A 15,063-nucleotide genomic window follows, 5' to 3' on the forward strand; every position below is an offset into this window, starting at 1 on the left:
CGATGGATATTTTTTTTTTTTTTAATTGATATTCATCGTCGACAGCGCTAATTACGAAAAACTTAGTTCATTTCCAAGACACGCAATTTATTTTTCTTTAATTTTTAACGGCAGAATAATAGCAACATATCTTTCACTAATCGTGTTTCTTCAAAAGATCCAAATACTCTGTTAGAAATTAATTGCGCCATTCCAACCAAAGTATCGCTATTAAATAATATATGTTCTTGTGGTGCGTATATCTGTCATCAGCCACGCAAGATTAAATTGGTGCGTGTAGCATAGATTACTGCAACTTACGCAACAGAAAATAGCTCGAGAAAATCAGTGGTTCGAATACATTTACACACATACGTTCACCCTTTCTTACCAAATAGGACACCAGATACATCCTTCTTTAACGAACCATAAAATTCTTAAACAAATCATTCTCGACTGAAGTGCAATCTTATTTTAAAACCTATGTTCGTGAAAAATACTTGTTGAAATTAATACAGTTGCAAATCATAGAATTATATCACAAACTGATAATAATCGTAACAGATATCGATATTCAGCAAGCTAACGATTGCTGAATTCCATTCATCGTGTCGTAGACGAATAAATCTAATAGATATCGCAAGCAAATGATTGCTGAATATATTGATAATAAAAGCTATCAAATAAAAATAAGAAATTTGCATATCTTTTAGAAATTAACGTTATTAACGTTATAAAGCACAACAATCACAATTGTTCACGCATTATTTATAACACTTACACCTGATAAAAATTTAGAACGAGGAAGATCATCGTTTTTAAACAAACGATCGATCTCACGGAAAACAATCTTTCATTACAGACTTCATAGTCAGAATTTTAGTAAACTGGGTCGGCGATCGAATCAATTTTTGACGACCATAAATTGCAACCGGTCGTCGCTTGTTCGTACATTTATATTCCTGCTTCAGTCAGGCCTGCATACGGTCGAGAAGCATGGACGATGTTTTATGCTCGATCAATGCCGGCCTGGTCTCGATTCGAAAAGCGAAATTGTTGGGGAGTTGGCGCCGAGAGATCGCTCGACCTCGACGTGCCCTAAGGGCCTTGCAGTGAAATTGCATGCGTAATTACTGGAGCGTGGACGATACCACAGACTGCGTTGCATATCCGTGTTAAGTAAATTAAACGCTGCCACACCGGCGTCGCGTTCGCGCGAATACGCACGTTTATATTATGTCCCCATATTCTCTGTACGCATGATACAGATGCTATAGATGCGATGCATTCATGGAGAAAGCTATATATGTAGATACGAAGGTGAGAAGTGAATAGTACACGTGAGCGTGAAACGTTGCTTAGATTTAAACATCGATTAAGAAGGATTGGGAAGAATAACGTTCTCGAAGCAAAGACTCTGATCGTGATTCAACTTATTTAAATGCCAGAATAAGGCATTCGGAAGAGATTCATCAATCGATCTCCGAGTTTATAAAAGTTTATAAAACCTCGATAATTTCGAGAACTGGATGACTGAAATTTCGAAAGCTTCAGTTTCACGTGTTGTTAGCTCCAGAAATTCGACGTTTTAAATTAAGATCTTAAGATTCTGTACTGTAAATACATATTTTGTACACTGTTGCGTATTACGTATACATCCTGCGAGCTTCAGCATCTTTAAGTTTCCTAAAAATGCATAAACAATCGTAGTCTAATTACAAGCTTCTCAATTTCCCGAACGCCGCCCATCGAGCGCAAACTCTCATCTCTGAAGCACACAAAGTGCACCTCGAGCGCCCTTACTCCATCGCCACGATATACCCACACACGATTCAACTGGTAGCGGCGTTCCGTGAATCGATTCATTAGTGCTTCGTTACGCCTCGACTTATTCATTCATCGTAGCACACCGTTATCCTGTTACGCAATCGCGTGTCCACTTACACTTTTGGCAAACTGGCATTCGTTCACCGACCAAGCCTCCTCCAGCTGGATTTTCCGCGAACGACCCACACGTGCATCAAACCGTAGTTGCATTCTCTTGTTCCTTCTCCTCGAGAATGCACGCGTGCACCGACGAACAGACGTCGTGTAGCGCGCGAGCAACGCGTGTAGTGTATATACGCGTGCATTAGCGGCCAGTCAGCGTTTTGATCTCCCACCAGTTTCTATTGTGGCGAACGCGGGGACCAGGCCGGCAACAGACCATCTTGGTAGCAGCCAGTCGTTGCCTAGACCTCGAGGACGTCGCGAGTGTTCTCTCTCCTTCAGCGAGGACGTGATCGTGCTCTTGTGTTTTCTCTTCGCTCGTCCTTATTCTTATCTGTCCTTCGAACGGTGATGCTTTGGAAATCTGTGCACAGTGTACGCCGTGATTGAGTAACAGTGATCCAGCTGAGTGCACCGCTGCGTTTGGGTTACTTGGAGGACATGAAACTGCAACCACGGGATGCCACCTTACTGGTAAATTATTCTGGATCGTTGTGCTGACATTGTTTGATCAGTTTGATGGATATATCGCCGGGTTAGGCGATAGGATGTTTCTGCTTGATTGGAAAGTTTGCCCGATGTCTCGAGTTCACGAGAGACTTGTGCTTCCAGGGTGAATTAATAAGTAGTTACTGTGTTACTTTGTTGAGGGTTTAGTCTTTGTCGGATATGCCTTGATCTAACATTTGCGTTCATATCGTATGGTGAAAAAAAAGATAGGGTTTACACTTTTTTTTTGCAAAATTAACGTTCAGCTAATTGCAAAACTTAAACTGGGTTATTGTTTCGTTTCTTAATGAGAAGATCGAGTTAAGTGGTTGCGGAAAATGCTAGGTTCTCTGCAAGAATAAAGTTGTAAGGTACTGTTGAATGTTTTATACGGAATCACTTAGCTAGGATTATGTAATGAGAATTAATTCATGATACACTTTGCGGCATAGAATTATCTACTTGCGGTAATGAATATTCTAAAATATTAAGGAGAATTTTTTTAATTTTTATTGCTTTTATAACGCTACATATATAAATTGTTCGACACCTACGTTCTGTAATTTTGTTCTTACGTTTCAAAGCATACGCTTCATTCCGAATTACTCGTGTTGGCAACAGCGAATATTCTAGTAGTTCAACTACTGATATACCTACGTATATATGTATAAAACATTTCTTAAAATATTCAACTTTTGATCAGTCTAATAACTTCATATCCAGAGCAACAAGATAAATAAATTTACGTAGCCTGAACGACTAATTCGACTAAAGCAATTTAAAATCAGCAGCATAGTACGCAGACTGGCTCAGCTAAATCGAATCACCGAAATATACGTCTTATTTATTGTTGTATGGGAAAATTTCTCAGGACATAGTCACGCTATTTCAAGGGACACGAGTAATGTTAGAAAGACATTTTTCTCGAGCTAATATCCTTACGAGATTCCAAGACCAACGATAAATAAGCCAAATATTTAGCTGATTCCATCTAGCTGGGCCACTCTGTATATTGACTTAAATCTACTATTAATCCATACTGTTCCAACTTCCACTTCCATAACAAAAACGTCTCTATATCATAAACCATCACGAAGATCTACCGCTCCGTCGAGCTACTCCAAAATTCCATAACAAAAATATGCTTCCGGCTAGTCGATACGCTAAAGATCGTCGAACGGAATTCCCACGGAGTCCGTGCGTGAAATATTTCCGGCCGCATCCACGGCAATTATTCGGAAAGCGCGCGGGGGCGAAACGGCTCGGCGGCGCGAAACGCGGCGCAGCCTCATCTGCCATGCAACAGGTGCAAGGGTGCATTTGAATAATTGGAACGAACGGGCGAATGGTCACGTCGGAGGGGCATCTCGGATGGGATCGATCGAGGTGCTTCAACGAATTCTTCGCGAGTATCGAGATCAACGCTGTTCGATCATTTTAATCTCGTTTCGTTGGCTAGGGCTTCTCTTGTACAATTCAATTAATATACCGGTGCTCGCAACTACACGCTAGATCACTTTAATTTTGTAATTTTTATACAGAGATATAGGATAGAACGCGAGAAGAAAGAAGTCTGCAAAATAGAATAGTTCAATTTATGAAAGTTATCGTTATAATATTATTTTATTCTATACGGAATTCATTTTTTGTATAATAAAATATTCTGTTACGCTGGTTCTATAATGATGAAACAATCGTAAACGCCAATTTTGTTTTTTGCAGTGAGCGTAATTTATATATCCTTTCTGTATAGTACAACTATAATAAAAGTAATATCACAAGGTATAAAAGTTGAAGATTTTTCACTGATGTTACAGTTATGAGGCGTAGTTTACCATTAGCGAAATTTGTCAAGTTGCTAGTTAGAAATTGTTAACATTAGTAGATCTTCTTATATAATCGAAAGAAGTGGGATAATAAAACTTTTACAAATTTCACAGTGTCCAATTATCCTACTTGGCGTAAAATTACAAAATTATAAAAGACGAAAGATGATATAAATTGACAGTTGTTTGATCATTCCATGCAGTATGGAATTCCAAAGTTGTAAAACAAAGATCTGTAGCTTACTATTTGTCGCTTATCGATTCAATAGTATTGCCAGTTGATAAATCATTGGGTAAGGGAGTTTTAAGTTCGAAAAATTATCGCCAGTGAAATTATTTCTTGGAATTGTACTTTCCTTCTTTCGTCCGTGAAAAGTTTATTTAGAGGAATCGAGGCTACATTTTTCTTGCCAAGAAGCAGCGCAACTAGTTTCAACCGATTTGGAATTTGTTCCCTGGCCCGGTTTCCGTGACTTTCAGTCGATCGATCGAAACGTTCCTGAATGGAACGGATCGATCATTTTCCTGCGTTCGATATGATGGATATAATACGAGCAACCGACTGACAGTTTTGATTTAGAGAGTACTCTCTTTCTCTTTTTCTCTCTCTTGTGTCACGCTCTTTTTATCGGACTAGTCGGGGAAAGTCGATCGCTTTAGATAAAATCTTTGAATATCTTTTTATTTCCTCTTATTGGAATTGTTGTCAAGATATTTAGTAAATTTTACGTAAAGAATCTTGGTTCATTAAGGATCAAACATAGGAATAATGCGACAAAGTTGCGTATGCTACATGCAACGGTATCGAGGGATGTAAATGAAATAACTTACATATCATTTTGTCAAAGTATCAAAGAGATATTGCAATATTTTAGATAAAATATCTTTTAGGAATTAAAGATATTTAATTACGCGATATAATATAAGATACGAACCAAGATATACAAAATATTTTCTCGATCGAAGGATAAGTACGTACGTATTTAGTTCTTAAAAGTACGTTATCTCTTTTTACAAGTACGTCATTGCATAAATTTTAGATTTACATTTGCCCAATAATTTGACGATGCGAAAATATTCTTCAAAATACACCTTCATGATTTTGTAGATACTAAACAATAAAGCACCTATTCGACAATCTACAAATATTTTCTCGAATATATTTTTCTGAACATTGTTCCCAAGCTTTCACCTCTTGCCAAACCCTATACACACCTATACATCGAAGCAACTTATATTCGAAAAAGGACCTCATATCGCACCATAAACAAGCTAAGAAGGCAACAAGATCGTTTCGAAAGGAAAGTTCCCATTGTGTCAACCCTCCGAGCCGAAACTTGACGATACTCGCAATCACGAAACGGTTCACGATTCGATGACACCCGGCCACGATTGTTCGTTCCTTGACTTTCACTCGCGTGTGTATCGTCGATCACGAACCGTGACTCGACTCTTCGAAAACTCGACGAACAGTATTATTCGTTCCTCGTTTTTCATGAGATTCGCCGAAGTCGTACGAATGTCGGGTTTTCTGCAACGTCGTCGAAAACGAAACGGAAGCGTGCCGTCACGAGCACGCGTCGATCGATCATCGATCAGGTAGCCGCGCTATCCGTTGAATCCTGATGATCGAACGATGAATCGAATGGACTACCGGGTAGCATCGGATTTGTCCCAGGTAACAGTGACAATAATTACGCTGCGCTTGAAAAATCAATCGCGATGATGAGTTTCGCGACAAGTAATGAATATTGATGTCTGTTTCGTATCGATGCGGAAATGCATACATACTTTTTGCGATTCTAAGATTTGATTGCCAAAAGATGGTTGCTGTATAAAAGGAAGTTTCGCGCTGTCGAAGAGTAATGCGAGTTCTTTCGAATTGAAACTGTTTGGAAGGTAAAATTGTGAAATTTACGAAAGAAAAGTCTATACTTAACTTGTAATTTCTAACTAGTCGATTCATTAATACAATATTATTAGTTAGTAAGTGATTGTGCGAAAAAATCCAGGTCAGCTTTCTACTAATGAGAAAATGATAATAAAAAGTTGGCTCGGAAGAGTAAATTTAATTATCATGAAGCGAATCCTCGAAAGTTAATAATACGTGGCGAGACGACAGGGAATAGCGTCTGTGCAAGCATAAATCCGCGAGAATCGCCGTTTTCTAGCGTTCGATTCTTTTCAACGCGATCACGGGCCGATCGAGCGCAAAAGAAAACCCCAGCGCCGCCCGTTTCTACTTCGATCGTCCATTATTCGATTCCAATCCGCCGTGATTGTTGCTTTTGAACGAGCTGGAAATCTTTTCACGTATCACCGTCGCGTTTCGTTCGTCACCAACGACTTAAATTGACGTGAATTGTCATCGAGCCGGCGTTCGAATCGATACTCGTGGTACTCGGCTCTGGTCGTGTGCACGTGGCAATTAAATTTTAAAGGTTGCATCATATTTTTCAAACATTCTCTGTAAAATTCATCAGAAACTAGAAACACTTTTACTACTTGTGAAATAACGACAATTCGATGACAGATTCGTCGAGTACTCTGTATTCGAGATTTAGGAGTTTCAGAATTTAAACGATGTAGGTAGGTAACGGAGTAAATTGTTCATCTTCTGAATGACCTAGTTTACTTACGAACGATTAATCTTCCTCGCTAATTAACAAAAAAACCATACAAATTCTGTACGAATGTCTCGGAATAGCTCGTAAATCATTTTCTCCGAAATCATTCTTTCCTTCGTTCGACGAGAGCCACAAACCAAAGCCACAAACATCTTCCTACATCGCACGACCGTCGTTACCTTAACTTTATCTTTCGCAATAAATATTTCCATCTGCAGATGATACGCTGAAAGCTCGAATTATCGCCGTTGACGATCCCAGAATCCAGCTGGTGGTGTCGACCGGGAGGCGTCGACTAATTATAAACGAGGGAATTAAATCGACCGCGTAAAAACATGTCCTCGGTGCTCGGGGGCAGACGCGTGTGCGCGCGTTTTCCACGCACGTCCGCATTCTCCTCGTCCACGGTAGCGACCGAGCGTCGTCGATTTAAATACCGCCGTACCAATTAGAGGGATTAATTCCTAAGTGATTTATGGGCTGAAAAGGGGAAAGACAGAGGTGACCTTACGCGCGCGTTGCCCGGCCTAGGATTCTTGCGTAATCGTTCGTTCATCACCGGCGATTATTTATTCCCGCGCGTTAATCGACCGTGTCCTCTGTTCGTGCCGGTGAATTCCGGATATTCGAGAGATTTGAACCGACTGGTTCGTCCTAACGATAATTAATTCGTCGTTCGACGGTGTGTAAATCAGTGACTACGGCCTTGTTCGAAACCGACCGGTTCCTTCTGCACCAGGTTGTGCCAAGTAAAATTGTTTCTAGAAGCAGTTGAGGTAGTTTTTGATATTTCGCGTACCGAATATTTCTAAGTTGTCCGTAAGTAAGACAGTTGTTTAGGGGTGAAAATAGATAGAATTCATTGCCATGGGAGTTTTATAAAAAGAAAAGAGAATATTTTCTGTCATTATAGTAGCATGATGGTAAATGCTCGTGAAAAATGGGAGGAAATATGTCCTCTGACTGATTATTGGCATCTGCGTACAAATCCAGGGCTTCCGAACTAATATCGTATCGTCGAACGAAGTCGCTGACACTATGAAGGCCGATACTCGTGAGCAAAGAATGGAATGTGGAATCTTGTTTTCAAGTACTAACTCTTGGCAGATCTTGTAAAACGCTTTATTTCAGTGCTTTGTTGTCTTGCATAATTTGACGCGTAAAGTTTCGTGTTAGCGGGTGAAACGAGAGAAGCTACTCGAATAGTGATCGTTTCGTAATCGAAGTGAAGATCGTGGAAGTGATACGAGATAAATAATTCAAATTCGTGGCTTATCTTTGAATTTATGAAGCGCTAGTTTACTCTATCTTGGTTTTCTGGTCTACGTGCTAGACTTATTCAGAGTAGTTGGAGATTCTGAAGTAAAAATGTCAAAACTTATCTTGGAAATCAATCTAAAGGTGAGGTTGTTAAGATTTCAGCATACCTGATATATCTACTTTTAAAAAATATCTTGAATAATTTTCTAGATTAAAAAACTGCGTCCCTGAAAAGTTGGATATCTTTCCATTTTTAATATCGAAGGAATTTACATCATTTATCTCTCTCAATTTTTAACTTCAACGCTGAAGAAATTTGCATATTTTATTTTTCTTTATTTTACGTTTTAATATTGAAGAAATGTTTAATGTGGAAGAATGAATTTTCAGATGATTTCATACAATCCAAATACCGAAGATGATATTTTTTAAGAATTATAATGTATCCAATAATAAAACGTAATACAGGACTATGTGTTATTTTCAAAATAAATCTGTCCAACTGTCGTAACTGTCGCTTGAAGTATCGTGATCCTAATTAACATCTGACAGAGCCAACATCCTTGCTCACGTAATATCAAAAATTGCCAGAACATAACGAGTTTCTGTAACGTCTACCGAGTTGTTTTTCTCGATGATTCTAATTCATGCAACAGTATAGCATTTCCGTGCGTTTAACACGGCTAGCGGGATGGCAATGGCCAATTGGCAGGTTCGCGCCGTGACAAAGGGTTACGAATTGGCCGAGGTTCAAGAGCCTTCGTCGAATTTTGTCAAAAGTTTGTTGAATAACACACACAAGAATTCTGTGTACTTTGACTGTTTTCCTCGCTGACAATGAGTCAAATTGTAATTTGAGTTTTGAGTAAAATTCATATTTGAATCAGCGTTCCTTAAATTATCCGCGCGATAGGTGTAACGTATGATTTTCGCGGTCTCCGCAAATTCGAGTTGATTCAAGAACAGAGCTGCGACATGCCTCGAACGTGACTCAGGTTTCGCTTAAATTTAGCCCAACTTGCACTTAACTCGGGTTTAACCTAAATACTCGGATTCAGACTTAATTCGAAGATACTTGAACTTCGACTGAAATTTAGATAGCGAATGAAGGAACTCGGCGAGCTGAGTTTAAGCCGATTTACGACGAAATTTTCATGACGATTGTTCCACAGATTCGTTAAATGTGGCATTAAACAGGAAAACTTGTCATTTCATTGGCTTATATGGCCTGCAACGAAATTGTATTGTACGATAGCATAGAGACAAATAATAATATCGTATTTTATTAAGAAATCGTATAATATCTATTATTTCCTACCAATTTACTTACAGAATTTTACAGCTTTAATTGAAACAGTCTGCATTTGGAAATTTTCATCGTACAACGGTATCCTAAAGATTTTTGCAAACCGATCGTTTTGAAACTATAGCAAGAGGTTACTCGAAACTTTCAGGAATAAATGTTAGAATATCGGGGCCGTTCTGCTGGAAATTTCTCTCCCTTCGATAAGTTTCGAGTAGTTACATTATAGTTTCCGGTAGGCCAATTAGCCCCTGATCCTCGAAAGTTCTGGCTGCTCGAGGTAATTCTGCACGACGCAGCGCGCTTCATGCAGTTTGTATTCGCCTGCGGTTTGACAGCTTGGCATTTTTAATCACCAATGAAATTATGCTCGACTCGTTGAACACACCGTGTGCCTGATAGCTGGGTGGCTTGTTCGTGGCCTGAGCTTCCGGTCCGCCTTTCTTCTCTCTTCTTACGAGTTCGAAACAAGGGCGTTGAACCGTTTCGATCGATTCTGTAAAGCACAGATAGGGTCAAGGATGGTTAATTTATCGATCTGTTTAATTGTTATATCGATGATTCGGTCTTACAGGACTATGTAGAACTTATTGATTATAATATTTATTGCTCTTTGTGAAATTTGTTTTCATATGTATGGTATTGTATTGGAAGATTTGAAACACTCGTTGATCGATAATTGCTTGTCGTTCAAACTTAAATTTATGCAAAGAATGAGTCGTTCGATTTATGAAATTTTTATTTAATAGCAATCTGGCTTGTGAAAGTTAGAATTACTTTTAGAGCTTTCTTTTGTAGTAATCCACCAATTACATAATAATATTAGTAAATTAATAAGTTACAAATAGTGAATTGTATGTTATAGCGCATAATTTTGCAATTCACAACTTGTTGTAATTCTATAAAAACGATTAATTTGTTTTAATTTGTTATAATTACAAAGAAATTACAAGTTTTTTATTATAGAACTTGTTACTGCGACGCGAAAATGTATTAATTTGTAATTCGTGATTTCTAACGTTTCACTAATAATATTTATTCAGTTGTTTGTGCGAGGAAAAGTGTTCGGGAAGTATAAAGAATTTAATTTATATTTCAAGAGCCTAGAACTTAAGACGTAGAGCCTAGTCTCTAAGTAACTTTCTTCACGCTACTTTTGCTATTACTAGCCAGATGTACCGATGAATATGATTGTTATTGACAAGAATGAGTTCATTTTCTATCTCTCTTCTTTCCTATTCGTTACAGGACACTTAAACGTATTACGAAGAATGCAGTATAGACGGTATAAAAAATATAGATATATCTATAAGAATAAAATACTCGATATGGTTTGATAATTTAAAGATGAATTTAAAGAAAAGAATATCATGAAAAAAAAGAGTAGCGAAATCACAGAATTGGTCGCGACTTAAAAAAATAGTAACAGAAAGTTCTTATGAATATGATTGATAGTAGACTAGATGCCAATTACGCAAAGTGGTACATATAAATATCAACAGTGGTTTTGAAAAAGAATACAATTGAAACGAAGCATTTCTAGTCACTAACTTATAGCTGTATCCTTAGTTTCTCTCAGATATACCTTGAATTATGTACATATGTTCTAACGCTTTCCTTTAGATTATAATAAATTATATTTACGTATAGGTGCATGCTATTTATAAAACAGACATAAGTATTTGTGGGAAATAGACAGGAAATAACAGATTCTTACAATCTAAGGCAAAGTATGTCTACGTTTATTATTGTAAGAACACGTTACGGTTTATAAAAATGGGAGAAAAGAACTCATTTATTTGATTCTTATCTAATTGGATTAACATCGTTATAGCGGTTCCTTTTACATACATACATACATACATACACGTGTTATGTACTTAAAATGCTTGTATTTCATGTTGTAATATGATTATTCCACGTACGGGACCGTCCTTATATCTACGTGTGAACCAATAAATCTCAGCTCCAAGCCACTATAAACCCATAAGAGACATCGTCTTAATATCACCTGAAGTAGCTCTCGCAACATGTAGTCACCTCATCTCTCTTAACCGTTAACATCTCGTCCAAGCATCCCGCGACTCATCCCGATAAAAAGACGCTTCTGCCTCGTCTATTTAACGCCACTTCATAACGCTGGAGAGAAATTGGCGCGCGGCAAAGCCGTCGCTCGACGCAAGAGTATCGATAATCGGTACTGAGTGGAAACTTCGCAGACTATCGGTCGCTCCGTTGTCAATTGAAAACCGCTTCGATCCGGGGGTTATCGCGACGAACCTCTTCCTTCGTTCGTTTCTTTTCTCTTTCCCAACCTGTTTCCCTCGATTCCTCCATCGTCGTAGCTTTTTCTTTTTTCCCCTCTCTTTTCTCTCTTCTGGTCCAGTTGCGTCCCCTCGGCAGAGTCGCGATTAATGCGCCATTAAAGGAGATTGGAAATCCTTTCGTCGGGGACTTTCGTCGTCGTGCTTACGGACGGCAAAGTTCCCACGAGCATCGACACACACCGTCCAGGATTTTGCATTCCATTTGCAAGGGAACGTTTCCCCACGGCCACTTTTCATTCTCTCGCGGGTGCACTCGGTGCTGGCGAGCTGCGCCGCACCGTCGAGAGGGTGAGATCGCATTTACATGGAATCTCGAGTCGATCTCGAGGAGCCGAGACAGCGATACGATCGGCTTGTTTTTCCGGGGCAACCGCAGCTCAACGAGGTTCGTTCGAGAGTCGACCGGAGATCGTTGCCAGCCGGATCGAGCACGCAACAACGGTCGTCGCTACTCGTACAGAAATTTGAGAATGAACCGTGAATGGAGTTGCGGGCGATTTTCGGCGGCTCGAGCAGTTCCACTGTTCGCCTGTAGTTTACGTTTGTAGAATGTCGAGAAATGGTGGATTACGTTTGTTCGGTTTGCGGGACAGCTGAAACAATTAACGGGGATTTTATGTCGAGCTGATTGCTTGTAAATTGGCTGGTTTACGCCAAGGTGGAGTAGATGTGTTTCGCTAAAGAGTTGTTTGGTCAGTGTTTACACGTCAATTGAATTTACATACAGCGCTATAAAGAAGAAGACCGCATCGAATTGATAAGACAAATGAAACAACGTTCGTTTTGTTAAAAATTTGTCGTACAATTAAACGTTGCCTGTAGACAGAAATTCTTTACGTATTTTTAAGCCACGATAAATGGTTCATGTTGTCAAATAAACAACAGGAGGTTTAAACGATCCTCTCGTATACAAAGCAACAATTACGGAGATAGTGCTGCGTCCGAATATTAATGTGTGTAACTGTATTTGATACGTTCACTGGGGCAATTTCATTCTTACTTTACAAGGAAATGAATCGTATCAGATTTGAAAGTACAGGAAGTTAGGGAAGATTCCTTGCCTATATCTGTAACTATCATTGATCAAGTAATAACCCCAGCGAAAATGCAATCTACTTACCAAGCTTGACAGGTTACCATTAATTTCAGGTAAAACCTTCATTCTGAATTTAAATGAAATTTAGATCTCGCGTGCGGCCGGTCTATTCGATTATGATCAAACTTCAAAGTCTTACGTGAACAGACGTGGCAAAGTTCTGCTAGAGAAATTCCCGTGATATGCTCCTTTGGAAGGGATATTTGATGGGGTCTTAAGGAGAACGAGACGGTTAATGACATCGTTTGAAAATTGAGATGATATTTGCTAAAGGCGGTGCATCTAAGGATAAGGAAGTGTATTATAATTGTAAAAGAGAAGGTTACATGATCCTACAGCTTCTAGCTTATCGATTTTATATCATATTATAATTTATCAATATTGTCGATTAGTAAATTATTATGTAAGAGAGCGCAGAATATTAAAAACTAATAATATAAAAAGCAAGTTTAAGTTAGTGTAAAATTAAATTTTGGTACGGTTCTTTTTAAAGACGATTCCATGTTCTTCGCATACTTTTTACCGAAATCTACCATACGAACGACTATATGAAAATCGAATTTGTTTAACCAAGCAAGAACCAAGACGTCTTTTACTCTGTACATTATTTACATAAGGCCTCCGAAGCTTGAACCACTTGCCTCTGTAAAGAAGTATTCAACAGTCTGAGATCGTTCGAAGGTCACTGTATGTGTTTGCGCATTCCTTTTCCTGGTATCGATACGAAAATACACGATTTTATTCAAAGATAAAGAATCTGTTTCTCGATGTAAAGAACGTTTCTTGTAACCTTTCATAGTCAGAGAGAGGAAAGAAATTTTTTCAAATACCACGACTACGAGGATTTATTCAATTTTTATTCATCATCGTAGAAACGGTACGAAATAAAATGTGCCACGTTTCTAACGAAAATGATAAAACAACGTAACACATGAAAGTATAACCAGCTACTATCAACGTCCATGAAATGAACTTTTATAAATCTGTAATCTAATCTATAAACCAGAACTTCGCAAATCCGTTTTTAACACTTTCGTCCATTTCGTCTCGAAACGACTAGACTCAACGACCATTTTCCTTTCGCCTTTTTCGCTGGAGAGAAATCTTAGTACGTTTATACTTCGCCGTTCCGCAAAGCCCACGTTAAATTCAATCCGATTCTACCCCTACCCTTCACCTACGTATCTTTCGAATAACTTTCGAAACTTCCATCTCGATTCTCGCGAGATCGAGATTCTACTTTCCACGAGCACACGAGCTTGCCCTGTTCGTCCATTGACGTCTGTTGTCGGCCAATTACCGCGGAACAATACGCAGCAATTACGCGAGCGAAGATTGAACGCAACGAGAAAAAGAGAACGAAACCGCGGTCTGTTTACGTGGAAACGTAAACGGCGACGAGGATGTCGTCGGAAGCGAGTCGACTGCCGACATTGAACTTGGCCCCGTGCCGGAAAGTTTTTAATTTATTCGAGCAACCCCTGTCCCCGTGAGTCAACTCTCTTAAGGGAATCCAAGGAGTCGTTCCACGGCTTCTTTTCCCTCGATTCACATGGAAATGGTTTGTTTACGGGATAACCGGGGCCGCGAGGCAAGAACCAAGCCAGGATCAAAAGTTTTGCTGCTGGGCGCGGTTATGATCCCCGGGATTGCTTAAAACTTTGTGATATTTTTCAATCGCGTCTCACCGAACTCCGTAATTCGTGTATTAACGACGCGCCTTTAATCTTCAACGGGTCGATGCTCTTTGATACGGAATAAATCGAGAAATGAAGATTGAATCTTTTGAATTATCGATGCTCGTGATTTAGGATGGATTTTTCTAAATGCGAAGAACATATTTATAATATATATTTTTGTCCATAATTTCTTAAGTTCGATGGTTTTCGTATAAGACAACTTCTTTCCAAATATATCTGTAATTATTTCGAATCCCGTTGATTCTGTATGGGGTAGGCGTTTTTAAGTGTCAACAATCTATAGTCTTTTAAAAGATGCTGATAGTTTCAATACGGGAAAGATTTTTCTAGGTGTAGAATATATACGCACAAGATGTGGAATACATGTATATATAACTATTATGGTTAAATTTCTGCTTAGAAAACGACATTCCATATACATCAGTCTGGTAGATTATTCTACATAAATTCTATGCTCTTGAAAGCAA

General features: G+C 38.8%; 1 protein-coding gene across 4 annotated transcripts in view; it reads left to right on the forward strand.

Moving 5' to 3' along the window:
• The window catches only part of Fhos (Formin homology 2 domain containing), a 244,315-nt gene that overhangs the window by 140,990 nt on the left and 88,262 nt on the right, over nt 1–15,063 (forward strand). Inside the window, exon 1 of one of the 4 annotated variants that reach the window (XM_069128762.1) lies at nt 2,195–2,442. The exons of the other annotated variants lie outside the window; for them this stretch is intronic. Coding sequence (XP_068984863.1) covers nt 2,429–2,442 — 14 coding nt within the window. The 5' untranslated portion in view covers nt 2,195–2,428. Of the gene's footprint in view, nt 1–2,194; nt 2,443–15,063 lie in introns of those variants that run through there. 4 annotated transcript variants of the gene reach the window in all.

Source organism: Bombus flavifrons, chromosome 2 (genome assembly GCF_040668555.2).
Source record: "Bombus flavifrons isolate JBK064 chromosome 2, iyBomFlav1_principal, whole genome shotgun sequence".
In the NCBI taxonomy this organism is placed as follows: Eukaryota; Metazoa; Arthropoda; class Insecta; order Hymenoptera; family Apidae; genus Bombus; species Bombus flavifrons.